General features: G+C 46.4%; 1 protein-coding gene and 1 long non-coding RNA gene across 7 annotated transcripts in view; one reads left to right on the forward strand and one right to left on the reverse strand.

Annotated features, from left to right (window-relative positions):
- Positions 1-24,669, reverse strand: part of LOC139549236 (signal-induced proliferation-associated 1-like protein 3) — a 97,885-nt gene that overhangs the window by 16,084 nt on the left and 57,132 nt on the right. For 4 of the 5 annotated variants that reach the window (XM_071359478.1, XM_071359477.1, XM_071359475.1 and 1 more), the window contains 10 exons: positions 22,980-23,110; positions 19,433-19,621; positions 19,080-19,254; positions 18,507-18,610; positions 11,590-11,747; positions 10,918-11,500; positions 10,459-10,557; positions 10,158-10,333; positions 6,551-6,805; positions 2,016-2,192 (listed from right to left, as the gene is read on the reverse strand). In XM_071359478.1, coding sequence (XP_071215579.1) covers positions 2,016-2,192; positions 6,551-6,805; positions 10,158-10,333; positions 10,459-10,557; positions 10,918-11,500; positions 11,590-11,747; positions 18,507-18,610; positions 19,080-19,254; positions 19,433-19,621; positions 22,980-23,110 — 2,047 coding nt within the window. The remainder of the gene's footprint in view (positions 1-2,015; positions 2,193-6,550; positions 6,806-10,157; positions 10,334-10,458; positions 10,558-10,917; positions 11,501-11,589; positions 11,748-18,506; positions 18,611-19,079; positions 19,255-19,432; positions 19,622-22,979; positions 23,111-24,669) is intronic. The other variant, XM_071359479.1, reaches the window with a different exon arrangement.
- On the forward strand, positions 12,811-14,959 carry LOC139549237 (uncharacterized). Of its 2 annotated transcripts, none has more exons than XR_011669852.1 (3): positions 12,811-13,239; positions 14,412-14,565; positions 14,698-14,959. It is a non-coding gene; the product is annotated as an uncharacterized lncRNA (long non-coding RNA). The 2 variants fall into 2 exon arrangements; XR_011669851.1 differs by having other exon boundaries at positions 12,822-13,239; positions 14,412-14,537.

A 24,669-nucleotide genomic window follows, 5' to 3' on the forward strand; every position in this document is an offset into this window, starting at 1 on the left:
GTGATTGACTAGGAATGCCTTGAAGATCAACCGGTTGGTGACCACTTCTCTAAGACGTGATACTGAAATCGCATACGGTTATATGTAAAAAAATAATGGTACTTTTATTTTATAACAAATTAACTTTGACGCATTGGATAGCGGTTGCTGTCTGTGGTTCTGAAACAATCTTCAGTGCACTGTTGAATTGGCGCCTTTCCCTTTGTTGCTATGTGCGTAATACCAAATTTAACCAGCATATTGGTGTTGAGAACAATGTGGCGGAGGCAGCAGCGGATTGAGGAGACGAGAAACAGCCTTTTCCTTAATTGTCTAAGAAAAATTGAGGAGAGAGGAAAGAAACCGCGACTTAATTGAATCTATAAATCAATAGCCTAACTTAAATGTGCCTGGCTTTAATAATCATCCATATAAATCTACAAAAGTAAGACAGTTCCTGTTTCTGTTGCCTGTTTGAGTGTTTGTTAAATAGCCTACTGATACCGTGAGCACCAAGCCTGTTAGAACAGACTTCGGTATTACTTATAATTTATTTTGTTTACTTATTGTTATTACAATGATGATCATAATAATCATTGTAATAACAATAAGTAAACAAAATAAATGATAAGTAATACCGAAGTCTGTTCTAACAGGCTTGGTGCTCATGGTATCAGTAGGCTATTTAACATAATAATATGTAGTGTCATTATCATTCTATGGCTTCTTATAGTAGTAGCTTTGTATAACCACCACTGAGCTGTAGGCCTAAGAGCGCATCCCGTTTAGTCAATACCGTAACTTACTTAGGCCTATATATATATTTCAATATATTTAGTGTGGCTAACACAATACTCACCCAACGCTTGCTTCTATACCCTCCTTTTTATTGATCTCCAGTAGTTTCCACAACTAAGTCAAAAATCTCGCACAGATCTGACTTCCCCTTACCTCCTGAGCAACCAGTAAACATTCATCCGTTTGAGTTTCTTTTTCACGTCCTCCGCATCCATTTTTACTGTCACGTGTTATGGTGTTTGGAGTTTGTTATTACCAATGTGTTGATGTTTTTATGATAGGGCCTGACCTATAGCCTATTGGTCACATGCATGCAATGCTTACATGTTTCAAGTAAAGAGATGGAATATGTTTTCTAAACAAATGAGGGATTTAGGGAACAGAACTTTTCATTCAGAGGAACAAGTAAGAAACTAAATGGCTGAAATGAAGTTGCAGCTTCAGGACGAACAGCGCGATAAACACTTGCTGTGATGTGGTGCCTTTTCATTGCAGCAGGGAGGAGAGACCGACAACGTGCGTCAGTCAGACAGGCCCTCGCTGTAATTTTTTCTAACACAGCGTGGCCATCGAGTCATTTGTGTCTTAATTATTTAATCAAACAGCGCGCTTAAAGCATCAGATACACACTCAGTGCATATAGTTGAAATTATTCAAACACATAGGGTGTGTCTATATATGGATAAAATACACTTTTTAAAGTTTCGACCAATCGAGCAGATGATTCTCGGTCGACCAATATACCCCCCCCCCCCCCCCCCGGGGACAGCCCTAACACACACAATTAGGTTTAAGAGCATTTCCCAGATTCTGTTTTTGCTATGTTCCCCGGTGGAGCTTATTTCAAACATGTTTCTCTGGTTGGGCAGGATGTAACTAATCACCAAATACACAGGTAAAACTACACAATGGAGTCTTAATCCAAGAGTGTGTTCGTACAGGTCTCACTGACAGAAGATCGACAGTCAAATCAGTCAAAGGTCTGCAGCAAGTTAGCTACCACTCCTAGCAACAACCGCCAAAAGCCTGTCAAGTATCATGCAAAGGAAATGCCAGGGAACAGGAAGGAGTGACATTCTCCTCCAATACAAACAAATGGAGACCTCAATGATACCTCAATGCACACAAAGAGAGACAACCACAGAGCCAGTCAGAGACAACCCCAGAGATACACACACACAAAGACACTAATCCACCCACCACACAAAGGCACTAACACACACACTCTGTTGACTGACCTGTCAGGTGAGTGTTTGTAGCGTATGAAGGTCCCGCCTAGTACGGGGCCGCCCAGGACCACCATGCCCCCCAGGCCAGAGGGGGAGGAGAAGCTGGCTGAGGGGTTCCTGTAGGGCAGCACTCTGTCGCCCCCCGCTGGCGACAGGCAGTAGTGGTTCTCAGGGAAACTCACCGGCCTGCAGAGGGGACAGCGGAGTTTAAAGTCAGTGCCTATATTCATAAAGTGTCGTAGAGTACGAGTGCTGATCTATGATCAGTTTGAACTTTTAGATTATTATTTATATGGTTATATGGATAGAGAAGACCTGATCCTGATCCACCAAAAGTATGTGGACACCTGCTCGTTGAAAATGTCATTCCAAAATCATGGAGTTGGTCCCCCTTTTGCCCCTATAACAGCCTCCACGCTTCTCGGAAGGTTTTCCACTAAATGTTGTAACATTTCTGCAGGGACTTGCTTCCATTCAGCCACGAGCATTAGTGAGGTCAGGCACGGATGCTGGGCGATTAGGCCTGACTCGCAGTCGGTGTTCCAATTCATCCCAAAGGTGTTCGATGGGGTTGAGGTCAGGGCTCTGTGCAGGTCAGTCAAGTTCTTCCACACCAATCTCGTCAAACCATTTCTGTATAGACCTAGCTTTGTGCACGGGGGCATTGTCATGCTGAAACAGGACAGGGCCTTCCCCAAACTGTTGCCACAAAGTTCGAAGTACAGAATCGTCTCAAATGTCATTGTATGCTGTAGCGTTAAGATTTCCCTTCACTGTAACAAAGAGGCCTAGCCCGAACCATGAAAAACAGCCACAGACCATTATAACTTCTCCACCAAACTTTACAGTTGGCACTATGCATTGGGGCAGGTAGCGTTCTGATGGCATCTGCCAAACCCAGATTTGTCCATCAGACTGCCATATGGTGAAGCGTGATTCATCACTCCAGAGAACGCGTTTCCACTGAGTCCAATGGCGGCGAGCTTTACACCACTCCAGACGATGCTTGGCATTGCGCATGGTGATCTTAGGCTTGTGTGCGGCCGCTCGGCCATGGAAACAGTTATTGTGATGACACTGCTTCTAGAGGAAATTTGGAAGTTTGGAAGTGTTGCAACCGAGGACAGACGATTTTTATGCGCTTCAGCACTCGGCGGTCCTGTTCTGTGAGCTTGTGTGGCCTACCTCTTTTGCGTTGTTGCTCCTAGACGTTTCCACTTCACAATAACAGCACTTAGAGTTGACCGGGTCAGCTCTAGCAGGGCAGACATTTGACGAACTGACTTGTTGGAAAGGTGGCCTCCTATGACGGTGCCACGTTGAAAGTCACTGAGCTCTTCAGTTAGGCCCTTCTACTGCCAATATTTGTCTATGGAGATTATATGGCTGTGTGCCATGTAGCCGAATCCACTAATTTGAAGTGGCGTCCACATACAAATGTCATACACTATATTTACAAAAGTATCTAAAAGTATAATTTAGAAATATTTGATCAAAGCTGGCATATTTATGACATTTTGCCTTACCCAGGCCTCCATAATTACTCCCTAAAGTTTAATCTGTAAGTGCTACAAAGCAAAATTTGGTGTCATACGAAGCTTTACTATGTGCACTGTAAAGAGTACTATATTGATTTCAATAAACACATTTACATTAATGAATGAAAGTAGAAGACATTTTTCAATATACTGTTGAGCATAATATACTCTAAGGCAGGGCTCTAAATTAACAAGATTTTAATTGGTAGCACTGGTGCTCCCAACTTCAAAAAGTTAAGCGCACTAAATGAAATTTAGTAGCACCAGAAAATAAGATTTTTTAAAACTGATTGAGAAACAGCCTATATTGGGCCTATGTTGTGCCCTAGAAACGAATAAGTAACAATGTTGATACGAATACTTGTCATGAAAATTACAAAGTCATTTGTGGAATATTAGGTTTCTATACTGAACAAAAATATAAACACAACATGTAAAGTGTTGGTCCCATGTTTCATGAGCTGAAATAAAAGATCCCAGACATTTTCCATATGGATGAAAAACGTATTTCTCAACCACAAAAAATGGCACACATTTCTTTACATCCCTGTTAGTGAGAATTTCTCCTTTGCCAAGATAATCCATCAGCCTGACAGGTGTGGCATATCAAGAAGCTGATTAAATAGCAAGCTCATTACACAGGTGCACCTTGTGCTGGGGACAAAAAAAAGGCCACTCTAAAATATGTAGCTTTGTCACACAATGCCACAGATTTGTCAAGTTTTGAGACAGCGTGCAATTGGCATGCTGACTGCTGGAATGTCCACCAGAGCTGTTCAGAAAATGGAATGTTAAATTCTCTACCATAAGCTGCCTCTAACGTCGTTTTTGAGAATTTGGCAGTACGTCCAACCGACACAATCGCAGATCACTTGTAACCATGCCAGCCCAGGACCTCCACATCTGGCTTCTTCACCTGTGGGATCGTCTGAGACCAGCCACTGAAACTGTGGGTTTGCACAACCAAAGAATTTCTGCACAAACCTGACTGCCGTTCGGCGTCCTAACTGACTTCAGTGGTCAAATGCTCACCTTCGGCATGCTAGAGAAGTGTGCTCTTAATGGCTGAATCTTGGTTTCAATATAACAGGCAGATGGCAGACAGCGTGCATGGAGTCGATTGTAGATATGATTGTGGACTACAGGAAAAATAGGACCGAGCACGCCACCATTGTCATCGACGGGGCTGCAGTGGAGCAGGTTGAGAGCTTCAAGTTCCTTGGTGTCCACATCACCAACAAACTAACACGGTCCAAGCACACCAAGACAGTCGTGAAGAGGGCACGACAAAGCCTATTCCCCCTCAGGATACTGAAAAGATTGGGTCCTCAGATCCTCAAAAGGTTTTACAGCTGCACCAATCGAGAGCATCCTGACTGGTTGCATCACTTCCTGGTATGGCAACTGCTCGGCTTCCGACCGCAAGGCACAACAGAGGGTAGTGCGGACGGCCCAGTACATCACTGGGGCCAAGCTCCGTGCCATCCAGGACCTTGATACCAGGCGGTGTCAGAGGAAGGCCCTAAAAATTGTCAAAGACTCCAGCCACCCTAGTCATAGACTGTTCTCTCTGCTAGCGCACGGCATGCGGTCCAAGAGGTCTAGGTCCAAGAGGCTTCTAAACAGCTTCTACCCCCAAGCCATTAGACTCCGGAACATCTGAACAAATAGCTACCCAGACTATTTGCATCCCCCCCTCTTTTACACCACTGCTACTCTCTGTTGTTTTCATCTATGCATAGTCACTTTAATAACTCTACCTACATGTACATATTACCTCAACTAACCGGTACCCCCGCACATTGACTCTGTACCAGTACCCCCCTGTATATAGTCTCGTTATTGTTATTTTACTGCTGCTCTTTAATTACTTGTTACTTTTATTTCTTATTCGTATATATATATTTTTTTAACTGCATCGTTGGTTAGGGGCTCGTAAAGTAAGCAATTTCACTGTAAGGTCTACCTGTTGTATTCGGTGCATGTGACAAATAAAAATTGATTTGTATGGGCGAACGGTTTGCTGATGTCAACGTTGTGAACAGAGTGCCCCATGGGGGCGGTGGGATTATGTTATGGGCAGGCATAAGCTACGGACAATGAAAACAACTGCATTTTAATCGATGTCAATTTCAATGCACAGAGATACCCTGACGAGATCCTGAGACCCATTGTCGTGCCATTCATCCGCTGCCATCGCCTTATGTTTCAGCATGATAATGCACGGCCCCATGTCGCAAGGATCTGTACACAATTCCTGAAATTGACATCGATTAAAATGCAGTTGTTTTCATTGTCCGTAGCTTATGCCTGCCCATAACATAATCCACCACAAAGCTGTCATCAAGGCAAAGGGTGGCTACTTGTTTAACATATTTTTGGTTACTACATGATTCCATGTGTGTTATTTCATAGTTTTGATGTCTTCACTATTATTCTACAATGTACAAAATGTACAAAATAAAAACCCTTGAATGAGTAGGTGTGTACAAACTTTTGACTGGTAATGTATATATTGTTGTAAAAAAATATATATCATATTACAGAGCAAGCGGTAAAGCTTCATGAGACACATTTTTGCCTTGTAGCACCTACAGATGAAACATTATGGAGTCTTAAAGGAGGCTTTGGTCAGGTCAAAATATCATAAAAATGACATCTTTGATTAATTATTTCTCAATTGTGCTAAATTATTAGATACAAATGTAAAATGTTTGTAAACTTCCTCCAAAATAACCATTCTATGGGTTACATTTTGTAAAAATCCCCAAAATCATGGCATTTCTTGTCCTGGTTTTGTGTGAAATCACTCATATGTTCTCCACCTACAGCGACGCTTTACATTTTTAGAAGGATAACCTCATTGTCGGAGCATTTATGAGAATCACACCAGGCCATAAGCATAGGACAACCCGCTCAAGACACTGAAGCAAACAAGGGCAACTCCACCAGTGCCTAAGCGCAAGGCAAACAAATCACACACACAAACAAACGTCAGTGTCGCACCTCTTGTTGGAGAGGTGCTGGGGCTCCCTGTATGGGACGGGCATGACCATGGCTTTGTGTGAGCGGGGTTGGGGTGGTGGGGGGCCCATAGGGGTCCAGCGCTGAGGGGTGGTGGCGCTGTGCAGGCCAGGAGGGCAGGCGGTGCTGTCCCAGCGCCAATCAGGGGGGCGAGGCGAGGGCCGGTACCCTGCTGCCACAGGCTCAGGCTCTGGCTTCTGCTCCATGGTCTTCATCTCATACTCCTCTGTGCAGCCCCTACAGACAGAGAGGGGGAATGGAGAGTCAGTGCTATTGCAAGACGACACCGTTCACATAGATTATACACAAACACCAGACAACAACCTAGAAATGTCATAGCTGCATACAAAATTTCAGTGGCTACGCACGCACACGTGCACACACACACACACAGCACTCAGATAAGCGGTCCTCCTTGCTCACAGGAGCTGCGGTCGAACTCAAGCTGAACTTGCAGGTGATAACCCCAGAACTCCTCCACACTCTCCGTCAGCATATTCCCTTTAGCATCCCCCTCCAACAGCACACACACACACAAGCACTAATGAGCTTCTTTTTTTTTACCTCAGGATAGAAACGGGGGGTACAGGGACAGATGACTCCATCCTCTACTGTAAGGCCTCGGTCAAGTGTACGTGTTTCTATGAGCATACGTACAGATAGACGCCATGCCCTGACCTTTGTCAGCCAGTTGTCGCTGGACAGAAGCACGATAAGATACGCCTCTAATCTCATAAAGATTCTCTCGGTCAGACTTTTATTTGTGTGTATGTAGCCTAGATGTGTCAACTTGCATTGAGGTTATACACGCAAGGCGTGTGGAAATGGTCGTTTTAGACTAGACCACTCCAGTTAAATACCTTTATTAGTGAGATAACAGGGTTTTCTTCAACTTCCCCTAAACAGTCATGATCTGGACACTATTAGTCACTGCACTACCAATAACACAATGAAGTGTACATGAACATTTTTGGCAGATTCAAAAGGAACATCCTCAGTTACGCAATAATGACCAATATCAGTTTCAGTGGGGTGTTCGTCTCCTTTTCTACTCGCGAGAGCGATATAGATCCCTCTTTAACCCGGCACAGCACCACAGGCTTACCCCTCGCAACGTCCTCACTGAAGCACTGAGCAGAAACGGCACATACATCTTTCATCACTAAAGTCGAGTATCGGAGGTTGAAGAGGCACCACGCCGCCACAGACACCAGACAGTGTACATCGCTGCAACAGGGAGGGAGCGGAGAGGTGAGAGGAGGGACAGACTAGTTTAAAGGAAGAGAGGGAAAATATAGATGAGGAGAGGACGGCGGGGGAAGGGAAGAGAGGAGGGAGAAAAAAAAAAGAGAGGGCAGGTAAAGAGAAGGGAAGAAAGGGACAGGATACATTAATAAATCAGAGGACAAGGAAAAGGAGGGAAAGGGTTGAGAAGTGGAGAAAGGGAAAGAAAATATGAATATAGCCTAGGTAACGGGCAAGGAGAGGACAAGAGAGGAGTGGAGGAGCAGAGAATGAAAGAAGAGCTGGACAGGGGCAGATTTGTCCTGTCTGTGTCTCTGTGTGTGATCTGTCCCCTATTATTTGACCTGGATTAAGCTCAATCACACTGGCCTGGCCACACTAAGCCCAAGACTGCGTTAGAAAACAACAAACAAACACACCACACCACTACTACTACTACCGCTGCAGGCTAAGGTAAACAGAGCACACACACAGAGGGGACATCGCAACATCACATGCACGGTCTGTATGAAAGATACCAGGAGACACTGTATGGGTAGAATGATGGGCATATGGTGGTCTCTCGATCACTCTCAAACACACACCAGTGAGTGTACTAACCAACCTTGAAAAAAAAAAAAAACTTGATCCCACACAAATATAACTGCCAATGTCAAGTCACAGAACAACCCTCACACACACACACACACACACACACACACACACACACACACACACACACACACACACACACACACACACACACACACACACACACACACACACACACACACACACACTCGATAAGAACACGTACGGTGCACACACACCAGAGCACCAACCTTAGAGACAGAAAACACCGGTGCCCACTTCCAGAGACCGCTCCATCGCAATGGCCGGTCTGACAGCTGGAGCTCTCTCTCTCACACACACATTCCGCGAGCGAACACACACTCTCTCTCTCTCGCTACTGCATCTCTATATCGCTCGCCCGTCCACAGCGCACACAGGGAGGGGAGAGAAAGAGGAAGAAGTGAAGGCAGTTCTCTTTCTCTCTCCCGCCCACTTGGCTTCTCCCACCTGAGAGGTGTTCAGACACGTCTTCCCATCCAAGCTCCTCTATGTCGCTATCCTACTGTACACACACCACCTCTCTCCCTCCTCCCTCCTTTTCTACCCTTTTCATTCAAACAGAGCATGCCGTTTTAATTAATCGCCCCTATATATTTATTTATTTTCCCTCTTCCTGCAGATTCCAGGCCTTAATCTCATGCAATCTGTTTTCCTGGCACACTGTAGAAAACGAGTGTGATAGAGAGAGAGGGGGGGGGTTGGGTGTGAGGTGAAAAAGAGAGAGCGGAACAGAAAGAGTGAAATACAAGACTAATTATGTAGTGTGTGTAGAGGAGTGAGCATGTGTGTGTGCAAGTGTGTGTGTGTGTGTGTGTGTGTATCAAATGGGTTTAAGTCATGCAATTAAACTGCCTTACACATTAAAGAAGTCCAACCACTCTGCCATCACACAGCCCCGGCAGCACAATTACTGTATTTAGCAACCCCCAACTCAATCAAGAACAGACATCTTGATCCATGTGACCCCGACTACGGAGCAGCACACTCGGGGGGGCCGTGTCCAAAATGGCACCCTATTCCCTATATAGTGCACCACTTTTAACCAGAGCCCTATGGGCCCCATTCAAAAGTCGTGCACTAAATAGGGGAAAGGGTGCCATTCGGGACACACCCAAGCTGGGCTATATATCGAGTAGAGACTAGTCCCACTGTGTGTAGTCAGTGCGTATGCATCTCAGTAACATTCAACCCCACAGTATTTAATAGAGCCTCATTATCCCACTGTACTCAAGGCCCATACTCAGATGAAAGGTTGAGAGGAACGGAGCCAAAAAAAGAGATGGGGGAAGGGGAGATAACAAGAGAGATACAGAGTGAGAGGCACGTGAAAAACACAGGCAATACGGGCAGACAGCGAGAAGGGGAATAAGAAAGCTGGAAAGGAAATTGTGTATTCATTCCATTGATTGTTACTTCGTTCTATCCGTCTCTTTCTTTCCCTCTCCTCTTTCACCACGTCCAGGAATTCACACATGTTCAGACCATGTGCCTCTCGCCTCTCTTTCACACACTCCCACTCAAAACTCTCCTCAGAACAGAGACGTCTGGCCAGCATATCTCAGCTCTGTTGGTGGTGCTGTGTGTTGTGAATCTTCTCTCTCTGCAACACACCCTTAGAGGCAGGATGATGCTTTGACACAAACACATTCATTTTCACACACAGACACACAAAACGCACACACACTCAAACACATGGGCACAAACACACCCACCCACCCACCCACACACTGACCTGCGGGGCCCTCCCTCCTCGTAGGGCGGTATGATCACCACTTTAACGGTGACAGACGTCCTCAGTAGGTCGATCATCTGCTCGTGTGTCAGGGTTACCGCGGCAACCTTGCAGATCTCCACCAACCGGCTGCCCTGCCTCAGCCCTGCCTGCCAGGCGAAGCCGTACTCCTCCACCTAAAGCAGGTTTAAAAAAAAAAAAAGATGTAAATAATAATTGTAATATAATTTCACGGTAAATGTTTATGGATTTTACATGACTTTACAGCTTTTTTGTTGTTGTTGAAGGAATGGAAATGTACCTCAGCCACGGTGCCGTCCAGCCTGACGTGGAACCCCAGCTGTCCCAGGCCGTTCCTTCTCAGAGTCATATCCACCGTCTCACAGCCCACCGTCAGCGCCTGGGGAGAGAGGGAGGGAGGAGAGCCTAGGCGCTTTAAGCAAATAAAAAGGCTTCAAAAGGCTGGTGGTTTTAAATGCATCATTAAATACATAATTACACAAAACAGCCAAACATGGGATTTTTGTTTCAGAATCAGTTTTGAACCTCCCCTTGGCAAGAATCACGGTCACCTTAGCCTGGGTGGCTGTCTGTCTGCTTTAGCAAACTTTTAATTCTCTTCCGCAACAATGTAGGGAAAGGCTATTTCTTCTACAAAAACAAATCCAAAATCCAGTTGAACTCCTCCCTGCCCCTGTGCCTCTTACACCACCATACATGTGGTAAACCTTCCCCAGCTCTATGACCTCTGCCCGCTCACCTTTAACCTCTGCACCACCTCCCTGATGTCCTGAGCAAAGCCCTCGGGCACTCTGACGGCGATGTGGTCTCCTCTCCCGTAGAAGATCTTCAGCACCAACCTCTCCGGCGTCCAGCCGATCACGTCGACGCAGAAGCAGTTGAACACCACTTCCTTGGTGTTGCAGTCTGCCAGGAGGATGTACTCTGCCGACACACCCAGAGCGCAGGAGATCTCCGTCCCGCCGCCACTGAAGTCCTGGGCCAGCACCCTCCACGCCACCGCTCCGGCCGCTCTTAACTCTGCCCCCTCCCTCGCCCGCGCCCGCTCTCTCTTCTTCGACGCCAGCGAGATGAGGTTGTTGAGTTTACCCGCGGAGTCGAGCGGCGTACTGCTCACACAGTTCTCGGCTAAGTCTCTGAGGTACTCCTGTCGCGTGCGAGTGGCCATGGTGTGGAACTTCTCAGACTTGTGCGCGGCGCTCTCTGCATTGATCACCTTGGCCAAGAGGAAGTTGCGGAAGGCTTCAGGGTCACGGAACGTCACCCCGCTGGGGATGGGCGGGCCGAAGGGAGGCACGTCCTTCATACGGGTCACAGCCACACTGGGGAGAGAAAAAAACAACCATCAACAAACCGACCAATAACAGCAGCATAATGGATGCCATGGTGAGAGTTGGTGTCCCCCCCCTACCTGTAGCAGGTGCCATCGGAGCAGGGGTTGTGCACGCGGACGATGACGAACACGTGCTGGAAGTGGGAGCGGATGTTCTGAGGGGTGAAGGGCAGCGCTCCCGGCTCCTGGAAGATTATTGTGACGATGTCGTTCCCTATGTGCCTCTTCCTCAGGAGCTGAGGGAGAAAAAGCAGAGGGGGAGGGGGAGGGGGGTGTGAGAGAGCAGCAAAAAGGAACGTGTGAAAGAGGGAGACAGAAAGGAGTGTGAGCGAGTGCGGAGGTAAGGACACAGAGTTGGCAGAGGGAGAGACAGACCGAAGCAGAGGGAGGGAGGAGAGTGAGCGGGGGAGACAGAACAAGTACAAATGAACATGAGTAAGCCAGAATTGGCACTATGAGCTCACTTGACTCACTATCGCACCAGTATATTGTTAGGGAAAAGTCCGCGAGAGACAGAGCGAGAGAGATACATATTGGTCCCAGTGTATGCCAATGTAGGTCTGAGATTGGGATGCAGATATAGGCAGTGAGAGAAGTGCTCAGGCAAACAAACAGATCTTCATGTAATGCTACATTTTTCTCCCAATTAGTGTACCCATTGACAATTTGATTGACTATGTGAATCAGTGGAGGCTCTTCAGTGAAATTTCATATTTTTTTTTTTACATTAAAGAAAGTTATCCTTTTTAGATATGAATATATTTAACTTCAACAGCACTGTCTGGTGTAGCACCATGGTGTAGCCGGAGGACAGCTAGCTTCCGTCCACCTCTGGCTACACTGACTTCAATACAAAACCTAGGAGGCTCGTAGGCCTCACCCCCTTCCATAGACATACATGGTAATTATGACCACTTCTGGAGGACATTCTCCAACCAGTCAAAGCTTTTGCAGTTGACTGATATGTTGTCCATCCAATCATAACATTAGGTTCATTCTCTGATCCTAATTCTATCTATTGGGATTGTGCCAAAGAGCATTATGGGGGTTCTATGTGTTGAGAAGCTTGGTGACATTGTTGGATAGAGATTAAGAGTTAAAAGTGATACATTTTTGGGATACTACTCAATTCAAATTCGTTGTTTCAAATTACAGGAGATGGAAGAGGTATATTATAAATAGTTTTCTTGGTTTTAGAACTTTATTTGTGTCCAGTTAGTGCAATTTATTTAAAATGTTTGAAAGTTAGCCTTGATAACTTCAGTAGCTAGCTAGCTTCCAGCTAGAGTGCAGTTATCTACACCAGAATGGAAGAATGGCCAATGCTGCCCGAAAACGTTGTGGACTTTTTGTTGAAGAACCCCTTTCATTCTCTGGGGTACACAGAAAAAGTGTGAATTAAATGCGAGGGTGGACCTCTGCCTGAGATCAGTTTCATGAAGAAGGAGACCCAACTGGTATCAAAACTATAGCTGATTAACAGGGAGCCTTTCATCATCAAGCCGCCTGTATTGCCGGCCTTGCCTGCTTTCTGGCAAGTCTGAGCATTGGGTGAAAGGTGGGTACAGTGACCTGAAGAACATCGATCGTTCAGCTAAACGGCAAAACAAAAGCAGGAAGCATAGAAATGCCCATATCAGATTCAAGCTTCTGGGAAAAAGCTGCATCGATAGAGGACACGACGAGAGGGAAAGTTCCGCCAAGGGCAACTTCAAGGAGCCTGCAGGGGTAATTGCACGTTACGACGCTTTACTTGCTGTCTTTTTTCAACTGTCTTTTCTAGGATGTCGAAAAACAATTCCGAATGATATGATAGCTTCCATCGCATCATCCATAAAAATTTAGATTCAAGAGAGCTCAACGAAGCACATTTTTTCACGTGCGCTCAAGTAGGCTTTCCAGTTTCCTCCGGAATTTATTTAGCAAAGATGAAAGCACATAATCACTCCAGACAGACACAAGAAAAAACAAATGACATAAATGTTGCGGCAGCCTAAACTTCACCTAAAATTTTGAAATCTGACACGCTGTATGGGATGAAAACTAGACTATTTTTCAGTCTGATCAACTGTAGTCTGCTAATAAGAGCAGCTGCATACAGCCTACGCGCCCAGTCCATCTGGTCAGGGTAAACTAATTGGATAACGTTATGTATTTATAGTCCATTTGTGTGCCAGAAGAAAATGTGAATGTGATCAAATGTAGTTATTATTCAAAACCGGGCTGGCTAGACTGCCTATACGTTTTTAATCCACAATGAATCAATCAACATAATAGTGATGACAGATGTGAGTAAATGTTTTATAAGGCCTACAGTTACATAGGCTGCATGACGCAAACATGCATAAAGCAAGCTCAGACCTGTGAGTTCTATTGTCCATCAGTTGTTGTCTCTGTGTCTGTGTAGAGGAAATCCCCCTCTTAATATGGTCTAAATATAATTAATATGAACAAATATAAGGTAGCTGCAGTTTGACATGGGGTTCACCCCCCCCCCCCAGGGCCAGGAGGTTTTTTCAGGAGGTTTTTAAAAACTGTGTAACCTGATTAGGAAGAACTGCTCCCATCATAGCCCATATAAAACCATTTTACAATTAATCACTGTCAATGCCTTATAGGGTCCAGAGTTTTCCTGGTTAGGTTAACATAAGGAAAAACTCCAGGCCCCAGAGGGAAAGTTGTCAGTTTTCAGTTGTCAGTTATAGTCAGGTATGTGGATGATCAGGGCTTTAGTCAGGAACGTTTCTTGGGCTACTTTGATGTGTCAAGTGGGCGAGATGCGCAGTCTGTTTGACTTTATGAATCTTGAGATGTCTGAGTTTAAGTTCATAGAGAAACTCGTTGTCCAAACTTACGATGGCGCAGCTGTAATGGGATGTATCTGCTATTTGTATTTACAGCTAAGTCCCTTCCTGTTCCCTGATTAAGAGGTGATGACTCCACTCCACTGCCATTGTCAACTGAAGCCACGTCTCATGTGCCCGCTCATCCACTGTCACATTGAACGTTTCCTCTCCAAGCACTGAGTAACCCTATCAATTTTCTCTCATTACTGTATGTAGAATCAATCACAAACACAATCACATTATTACACAATGACTTTAGTCTTTGCTTGGAATAACTAATTCTTAGCTCTTTTGTCTAACTGTGTAGTGTGTTGTGTGATTTGTTTTTTTGTCTTCCCAGTCAAATCCTGTCCTGCCCTCAGTGGAGGAGCTGAGCTCTTCTCTAACACCATCCATCCACGATGAGCCTGTCCTGCACTGAAGCCTACAGTATGAACACCTCAACCCCTGTCCTGCACTGGTCAAGCCTCTCTACACCTCAACTCATGCCTCATACCCTCATTCAATCACTGCTGTGATCCCTTTCCAACACTAAGTAGCCCTCCCATTCCCCATAACATTGTACAATAAATGTATTTATTAAATGCTTTAGGTTCAAATAATTAGTCTTTGACGATTTTTGAAAAACACTTTGTCGTCTCCATGCGTTCCGCGCCTATACCGTCTCCCATCCTACTCCATTTTTCAAGTCACCAGCCTCCACTGGTGTGAATGTCAGTCACACAGTGACAGAATCCACCCTGTGTCTATTGCGGTGTAGCAGTGTGAAAGTGTCAATTATATAAGACAGCATAAAGCTCACACACACAAAGGAGCTCTGTATGCCTGAGACACACGTTCTGCCAGGGGCCCCTGGGGTCCAGATGTACTAGAGATCCTCCTCTCCTCTCTAGGTCCTTGCCCTTAGTCACATTCACCTCTTCTCTTGCTCTCTTTTTGACTCTCCTCCTCTCTCTGGCACATAGCATTACTCTATATCGACTACCTGACTTTCTAACAGATCTCGCCCTCTCCTCTCTGAGTGAGGGTTTATCGGTGATCAACACTGACACCTAGAGGTGGCGTGGCGGAAGTTAAAATGTTGCTGCTGTTGCCTTTGCGCCTCTGGATGGAGTCAGTGTGCTGAATATTCATCCATTCTCTGCCATTGTACCATCTACACACCCACACGCCTATAAAAGTAGCGCAGTCAGGCACACGTACACATGTAGCGTAACCACAGAGGTTTCGAACCCAGAGGCGCAACGTCGCGATACTTCTGGGAATGCGTCTGGAAGCCGACTAAACAGACCAGGGTTTGGCAGACAATGGGAGAGGTGAAGAAGTCGTCCTTAGTTGTTCATTTTCTCGAATTCTAAAGGCAAAACCTAGATTTGAGCAAATGTCTTATTAAGTAGCTGAACCTGTCATTATTACAACCTTGTGAAAATGACAGGTATGATTTTTTTTAATATCGAAGGAGTGACTTTCATTTGACAGACTGCACATGCGTAATTTGGCAAGGCATGACCGTTAGACCCGACGGAGGGTTTTTGCACATGAGCTATGCTAGCTAACGTCGCCATGACGTCGCCTTCAAGTGTGATTGGGGATTTCTATTGTAGAAGCAGTTTCTGCTGACTACCGATCTTCATACTGTACAGTCTTTGGCGTACCCTTTCATACATCGTTTATATTTTATTCATCGCACTCATTATTTAATCAACCAGGCGGGTCAACTGAGAACCAATTGTCATTAACAGTGATAGCCTTGGAGTCTGTTGATATAGCTGAAACAGAGTTTTCATAACCTACCAATTCACATACAGTGCATTCCGAAGTATTCAGACCCCTTGACTTACAAAAATGTTGCTGTTAGCAACAGTTAGCATGTATTAGCAACTATTAGCAAGTATCCACTATATATACAAACTAATGTGGACAGCCCTTCAAATTAGTGGATTCGGCCATTTCAGCCACACCCGTTCCTGATAGGTGTATAAAATCGAGCACAGCGTCAGGCAATCTCCAAACATTGGCAGTAGAATGGCCTTACTGAAGTGCTCAGTCACTTTCAACGTGGCACCGTCATAGGATGCCACCTTTCCAACAAGTTAGTTAGTCAAATTTCTTCCCCGGTCAACTGTAAGTGCTGTTATTGTGAGGTGGAAACATCTAAGAGGAACAACGGCTCAGCCGCAAAGTGGTAGACCACACAAGCTCACAGAACTGGACCGCCGAGTGCTGAAGCATGTAAAAATCGCCTGTCCTCGGTTGCAAGACGCAACTTAGAGTTCAAAACTGCCTCTGGAAGCAACGTCAGCACAAGAACTGTTGGTCGGGAGCTTCATGAAATGGTTTTCCATGGCCGAGCAGCCGCACGCAAGACATAGATTATTATGAGCAATGCCAGGCGTCTGCTGGAGTGGTGTAAAGCTCGCCGCCATTGGACATTCTGGAGCAGTGGAAATGCGTTCTCTGGAGTGATGAATCATGCTTCACAATCTGGCAGTCCGACAGACAAATCTGGGTTTGGCAGATGCTATAAAACTACCTGCCCGAATGCATATTGCCAACTGTAAAGTTTGGTGGATGAGGAATAATGGAATGGGGCCCCTTAGTTCCAGTGAAGGGAAATCTTAATGCTACAGCATACAATGACATTCTAGACAATTCTGTGCTTCCAACTTTGTGGCAACAGTTTGGGGAAGCCCCTTTCCTGTTTCAGCAATGCCCCAATGCACAAAGCGAGGTCCATACAGAAATGATTTGTCGAGATCGGTGTGGAAGAACTTGACTGGCCTGCACAGAGCCCTGACCTAAACCCCATTGAACACCTTTGGGATGAATTGGAACGCTGACTGCGAGCCAGACCTAATCGCCCAGCATCAGTGCCCAACCTCACTAATGCTCTTGTGGCTGAATGGAAGCTTGTCCCAGCAGCAACGTTCCAACATCTAGTGGAATGCCTTCCCAGAACAGTGGAGGCTGGTATAACAGCAAAGGGGGGACCAACTCCATATTAATGCCCATCCAGGTGTCCACATACTTTTGGTCATGTGGTGTATGTGCTAGCAACAGTTACTGTACAGCTGGCATGTATTCAATGAACATAGATACCGTTAGCAGCACATTACAAATATAAGTACACTCGTGGGGTTTATATGACCTTGTACATTCACCCACATTAAGTTCTCATGCAAACACTTGGGCAAACTATTTAAACATACACGCGCACACAAGAAATGCCTAGCTTAACAACGGACACACAGTTCCCTCGCACACACCGTTAACACAACGCCCTGAGGGATATGTCGGAAGGCAGCTTAATTTAGAGCAGAAAGGGAAACCTAGAGCCTGAGCCCCACCCAGCTTCGATCCAGTTATATATATGAGAGAGAGAGAGAGAGAGAGAGAGAGAGAGAGAGGGAGAGAGAAAGAGAGGAGAGAGATAGAGAAAGAGAGGAGACAGAGAGAGAGGAGAGAGAGAGAGGAGAGAGATAGAGATAGAGAAGAGAGAAGGAGAGAGAGAGAGAGAGAGAGAGAGAGAGAGAGGAGAGAGAAAGAGAGGAGAGAGAGAAAGAGAGGAGAGAGATAGAGAAAGAGAGGAGACAGAGAGAGAGAGAGAAAGAGAGAGGAGAGAGATAGAGAAAGAGAGGAGAGAGAAAGAGAGGAGAGAGATAGAGAAGAGAGAAGGAGAGAGAGAGAGAGAGAGAGAGAGGACTGAAAAGACCGTTCAAAGGGAACAAAGACTCCATAAAAATACTACAGACACAGAATTGAAGAGGAACACCACTCTAAAAGAGAGGGAGAGAGAAGTTCTATTTCATGAGCAGCTGCAATTGTCCATGTCCGAGCCAGACAAACTATAGAACAGAGCTGTAACAAAACCGCATACACAAACACAAGAGAGTTAACCCGTCCTGTCTCTGTCCGCCATGTGTCTTCTGAATCTGAGCTATGACACTCAACGGCGACACTCAGACGGACGTCCAAAGGATTAGTGACATCGGCCACGCCACCCTGAGCACCCTTTAGGCATCTGGAAGAGTGCCTGACCTCTGTAACTACACCTGTGGGATTGACCAGACAACAATACTAGATAGAAGGGGAGTTGAAGGTGTTTGGGGTGGGCTGTGGTAGACCATGCTGTGTGTGTGTTGGTCTCACCTGCTGTGGGTTGTTGGGCATGTAGGGCAGCATGGTGGACACGTGGAACATGACCTCATAGCCCTGGTAGGTGGTGTACAGGGAGTGGGTTCCCGTCGAGTCAGCTGGGGGAAACCGAGAGAGGGCAACACACAAACATACGCACAAGCAAACACACGGTCAACGTTCCTGTTATCCTGTCCCAGTTCAGCACCAGGGCATGAACTCAACAAATAAAAGAAACACCACATCAAAAACCAGAGTCCGTCGAGACTCTTTCTGAACGGTTGACTTCATAGGCAGTTACGTAGCAACACTGTTTTTATATTCATGCACCATTTGACAGGAATCACTCATTTTACTCAGTGTTCACACCTGGGCCTTAAGTCGATCATTATATGACTGCAAAAACTACATTTAACCATTAGGAAGGCATGCAGAAAACTGTGCTGACATTGGGCACGCACATTCGCCTGCACACACACCCTACTACGCACCCCCCTCACACACGAACAAGACACAAACACCGACGAACACATATGCATACACACACCGACACACACACCCTACCGTCCCACACACACAGACACGTACTCTTAGTGTCCAGCTGGGCGGCGTAGTTAGTGAAGCCTCGGAGGCACACCTGCTCCCCTAGCTGGTCCGTGAAGGCGGAGAAGGCGGGCGTGGCCTCTTCGTTGTTATACATCTCCTCTTCGGTGCTCTGCCCTGCCCGACACAGCAGCACTCCCACCTTGTGCTTCTGACTCAGCTACACCGGAGAAGAAACAAATATCAGGCCGCATTCACACGCGGCTGCCGCGCCCCTGGCTCCAACAGAGACACGCCCATCTAGCGTTTATGACTGTAGCTATAGGAGGTGATAGAGGTGATACAAGACACAGAGATCTCATATAACTCGCGCCGGAGACCATGGCCCGCTGACTCACCCCCTGTTCGTCCAGTTTGAGGAGCTGCTCGGTGACCTTGGGCGTGCTGAGAGCCAGGCGCAGGCAGGACACACTGAGCTCTGGGACCACCTGCTCCAGCACCTCCTTCAGGGGGAGACCCCGCACCGTGCCGTGCCTCCCTGTGGAGGCCACCGCATCCTCCAGGATGGACCCCCGCAACGTCACCAGCTACACACACACACACACACACAGAGGACATGGGAGTGATAGAGATGTAAAACACACACAAAAAGGTAAGACGAGATGTACTTTATTGTCCATTAACTTGCAGAGAACTTGCTCACATCTATGTCTCCGGAAGTTTTTTTTCAGACATTGAAAAAAAGGACAAATGTCTTCAGGAGGTGCATATCTGCAATCTTTAAAAGCTTCTTACTGCCCATTGTGCCATGCACCTGAGTGAACCCTACAGGGGAGACCGGTACTCGGGGTGTTTCCAGACAGCGGGGCTATAATAATCTCAGGTGCTGAGAGAGCTGTATTTTATTCAATGTATTCAGAGAGACCACAGGCACTGTGCTTCATTAAAACTGCAACACACTGCTGAGGAGCTGGAGGGGACAAGAGAGTGCGTCACCTTAACGAAGTCAAGGGTTTGGCGTGGGGGAAAAGAAACCCCTAAACAACGCAGGTTAAATTCCACCTGTTCCGATTACATTCTGGCACAATATAGAGCTACTCCGACACTGGATTTAACACGTCGTTTCTCAGATGCTGAGCCAATAGTTGCCAATAACCTGTCGTCGAACTATTCATACCGTGTTTCCCCCGGTGACCTTTAATTGTCTCCAACCCATCTCTGCCCCTGAGAGGCATGGTGGGAAACCCTATGTTGGTGTCAAGTAGTGGCTGACTGCACCAATCTGGGGCATCTGTAGGGTATGTGTAAGAATGTGTTTGAGTGCACGTGGATGTGTGTGATTGAGTGTGTATCGTGTGGTTACAGCATGCTGTGTCAGCGTCGTTTAAACTTCTATGAGTGAGTATGGGGGAGGGAAAGGGGGGGGGGGGGGGGTTGTGAGCATTGTAGAGCTCTCTCTCTCTGTGGGAACCAAGGACAGGCCTGAGTGGAGCGTCTGTGTGAGCTGAGCTCTGTAGACACAGGCGGTGGAGCGGCCCATTGTTCCATAGGGGCTAAAGCGACGAGGCCAGGCAGCCATGTAATCCAGCTAAAAACAACAGGGAGGGCAGCAGCTAGACTGAGGGCCACAGTGGACACTATTGGAAAGTACATGTACTATCAGGATAGCTATTTGTGCAGTGGTCAGTCAACCTGTCAATCAGTCTCTGAGTATTCAGACCCCTTGACTTTTTCCACATTTTGTTACGTTACAGCCTTATTCTAAAACGGAGTGACTTTTTCCACATTTTGTTACGTTACAGCCTTATTCTAAAACGGAGTGAATTCGTTTTTTCCCCCCTCATCAATCTACACACAATACCTCATAATGACAAAGCAAAAACGGAAGAGCGGGGGGGACATATCACATTTACGTAAGTATTCAGACCCTTTACTCAGTACTTTGTTGAAGCACCTTTGGCAGCGATTACAGCCTGGAGTCTTCTTGGGTATGACGCTACAAGCTTGGCACACCTGTATTTGGGGAGTTTCTCCCATTCTTCTCTGCAGATCCTCTCAAGCTCTGTCAGGTTGGATGGGGAGCATTGCTGCATAGCTATTTTCAGGTCTCTCCAGAGATGTTTGATCTGGTTCAAGTTTGGGCTCTGGCTGGGCTACTCAAGGACATTCAGAGACTTGTCCTGAAGCCACTCCTGCATTGTCTTGGCTGTGTGCTGAGGGTCATTGTCCTGTTGGAAGGAGAACCTTCGCCCCAGTCTGAGGTCCTGAGCGCTCTGGACCAGGTTTTCATCAAGGATCTATCTGTACTTTGCTTCGTTCATCTTTCCCTCGATCCTGACTAGTCTCCTAGTCTCTGCCCCTGAAAAAAAAACACAGCGTGATGCTGCCACCACCATCCTTCACCGTAGGGATGGTGCCAGATTTCCTCCAGTCGTGACGCTTGGCATTCAAAAAAGTATGAGAATCTTGTTTCTCATGGTCTGAGAGTCCTTTAGGTGCCTTGTGGCAAACGCCAAGCGGGCTGTCAGGTGGCTTTTACTGAGGATTGGCTTCCGTCTGGCCACTCTACCTTAAAAGGCCTGATTGATGGAGTGCTGCAGAGATGGTTGTCCTTCTGGAAACAGGATGCACCGGAGCTCAATTTCGAGTCTCATAGCAAAGAGTCTGAATACTTAAGCAAATAAGGTATGCTTTCGCTTTGTCATTATGGGGTAGTGTGTGTAGATTGAGTATTTAAAAAAAATATATTTTAGAATAAGGCTGTAACGTAAGTTTTTTTGGGAAAAAGTCAAGGGGTCTGAATACTTTCCGAATGCATTGTACAAGAAACATCCTGAGAGAACTTGAGTGTGCAGGAAAGGTAGTGGCAGGTACATGTGGACTCTTGAGTGCCCTAAAAATAGTGGCCTGGATTGTTTATGGGCTTTTTCACATGAATATTTCAGTGCTTCTGGTGGTGCCCTAGTTTGTTAATGGGAGATCCCCGCACCCTGGGGCACCCGTTATTCAAAACCCTGTCCAAGGAGAAACTGTCCACACTTGGTGTTTATAATCTACTAAAGAGGACTTTGGTAATGCTAGACGGGTGATTGGCCAATCATAGATAATGCCCTGTCCCAGGCCTGGAGGGGTGGTGATCCAATCATAGCACATCTTTGCTTGCCTGACTACCCAGACTCCTTGCTCCGGCCAAACACTACGCCAAAGCTTACGGACGTTAGTTTCTTCTCCGCAATGAGTCTGGATCTGAGGACCTCCCCAACCCTTTACCGAATGCGATTGGTCCAGAAACCGATGGGTAGGGCCAGAGCCAGAACGCACGTGGGTAAAGCGGCGGTTTGAAAATGTGTCGTTGGCTTTGATACTCTGATCAGTTAGAGACGATCGAATCGCTGATGACTTTGTTTTGTACAACGCACCTCTTCACCACAAATGACTTCAACGACGGCAGTCTCAGACTAAAGCATGAAGCGATCCACAGAGCAACGGAAAGAATTTAGCGTGAGTTGTCCGGCTACATCTTTGCTTCGAATGAAGAGGTTTGACCTATCACTAGCTGGAGTATTAGTGGAGGGAGGCCTACCAGTGGACAGGGGCCGGGCCCGGGGCAGCGTTTGGCTTAGCTGTTCTGAGCAGGGCCTGCTCAGGTGGAAATTTCCACTGGCAGAGAATGGAGGGATTGGAGAGAGGAGGGGAGGTAAGAGTGCGAGGGGAAGATGTGAAGGGAGAGGGTAGTGTGGGTGGAGCCAGGATGAGCCGTGGGGACTCGTTGAGGTCCGGTCCAGGCATAAATAACAGCGTCCAAAAAACGCACACCCACACACTGTGTCACAAGCGCACTCTGCCTACTCAAACGACACACACATTTGGCAGCGTCAGTATTCAGCCTACTCGGTGTTCCATCTAGCTGTGTGTAGGCAGGCAGTGGGAGGTGGGTGTTAGTACCTCACTGGTTCTGGCGATGATGCGGTACTGGTACTGGTCCTTCAGGTCTTTAGTGTCGTCCAGTTTCTCCCTGCGGATACTCACAGCCACCGGACCCAGCTTCTCGTCCGTCCCAAAGTAGTTAGAGTGCTCTGCAGTGACACACGGGGAGAGAGTGTGTTCACAACATGTCTGGCCATGATTTTTGTACTGTTGAACACCGTGTATTGATCATTGCAATAACAGCCTTTGGACATGGAAAAATGGAGGAGGGAAAGTAGGGGGGTTGAGTGAAAGGAGATGGAGAGAGAGAACAGGCTCAGAGCGGAGGAGGGAAAGAGAAGAGATTGAAGGGTGGAGTGTGAGAACAGTGCTTGTATGTGGTTTCAATCCATTTTCAATTACACATTGAATTAAATCCGATCATCAAGGAACCTGAGGACATTGATTAGAGCTACAAATGACAAACAAAGACTGTACAGCTGAGCCTGTGGTGTGGTGGCATGGCTTGCACGGAAACAGATTCCACTTTTTCAGATGTCACATGCTTGAGTGACCTTCAGATAGGTAGAGTATATAATACAATAATAATATACAAATGACTAAATTCAATTATATTTGTTCTTCAACTCACAACAATACAGATCGCTTGCTTTGACGTACTAACCTTATTGCTTTGCGTGATATAGGCCTCGTAGCCAGAAATGTTGGTTTCATAAACAGATCGTCCCACATGATATTTTATTACATTTTATTATAACTGTAATAAAATAACAGACTGAAGAATGAGTAGCCCTATCTGCGTATCTACAGTTTGATGAATAAGTGGAAATCGCTGATAAGACACATTCCTAAAGTAAAAAGCCATAAACATATCCATATGATTCATTAACAGCTTACTCCTCAAACTGCGAGCGACTTCTCCCATTTGTGCGTGGAGGAGGAAGAAACCCATGGAAGAATCTAGTTTGACTTGTTTCGTCCCTGCATAATTCAAGGGGCTCAGCCATGTTTAGCATTCCCGCTTTGTCCTGCAGTATAAATGTCAGCTTTTTGACATGCATGCAGGGTATTACAGTTACAGCATCGGAGTCGTCTCATGTTCCACACAGCGTTCTGTCTCTAATTAGGCTCTTAGCAGATGATTCTGTCCTAGGGGGGCAGCCATCTATTTTTCCAGGGTCTAGAGAGGCGATGCTGGGAGCACACACACACACACACACACACACACACACACACACACACACACACACACACACACACACACACACACACACACACACACACACACACACACACACACACACACACACACACACACACACACACACACACACACACACACACACACACACACACACACACACACACACACACAGCTGTTCTCTATGATCAGGGGCATTTTAATAGGAAGAGACAACCAGTGTCAGGATTCATGTGCAGAGGCAGAGAGGTCAACGTGTGTGTGAGGGAGTAAGCTAATTCTTCTCAGAGCTATGAAGTCAGTTTGCCAACAGACAGAGGCAGGTACATGTTATCCTCTGGGACCGCTGCCAGGTTGGCTGCCCGTACAGGGACAGCTGGATGGTGGAGGAGAGAGTACTGCCAGTGGAAACACTAGTGACACGGCTAGACTTTTATTGACAGCAGAACATGATAGGGAGAGTGAATACTAATAGTAGTACAAGTTAGGCAGGATAGGGCGGCTGGA

This window comes from Salvelinus alpinus, chromosome 22 (genome assembly GCF_045679555.1).
Source record: "Salvelinus alpinus chromosome 22, SLU_Salpinus.1, whole genome shotgun sequence".
In the NCBI taxonomy this organism is placed as follows: Eukaryota; Metazoa; Chordata; class Actinopteri; order Salmoniformes; family Salmonidae; genus Salvelinus; species Salvelinus alpinus.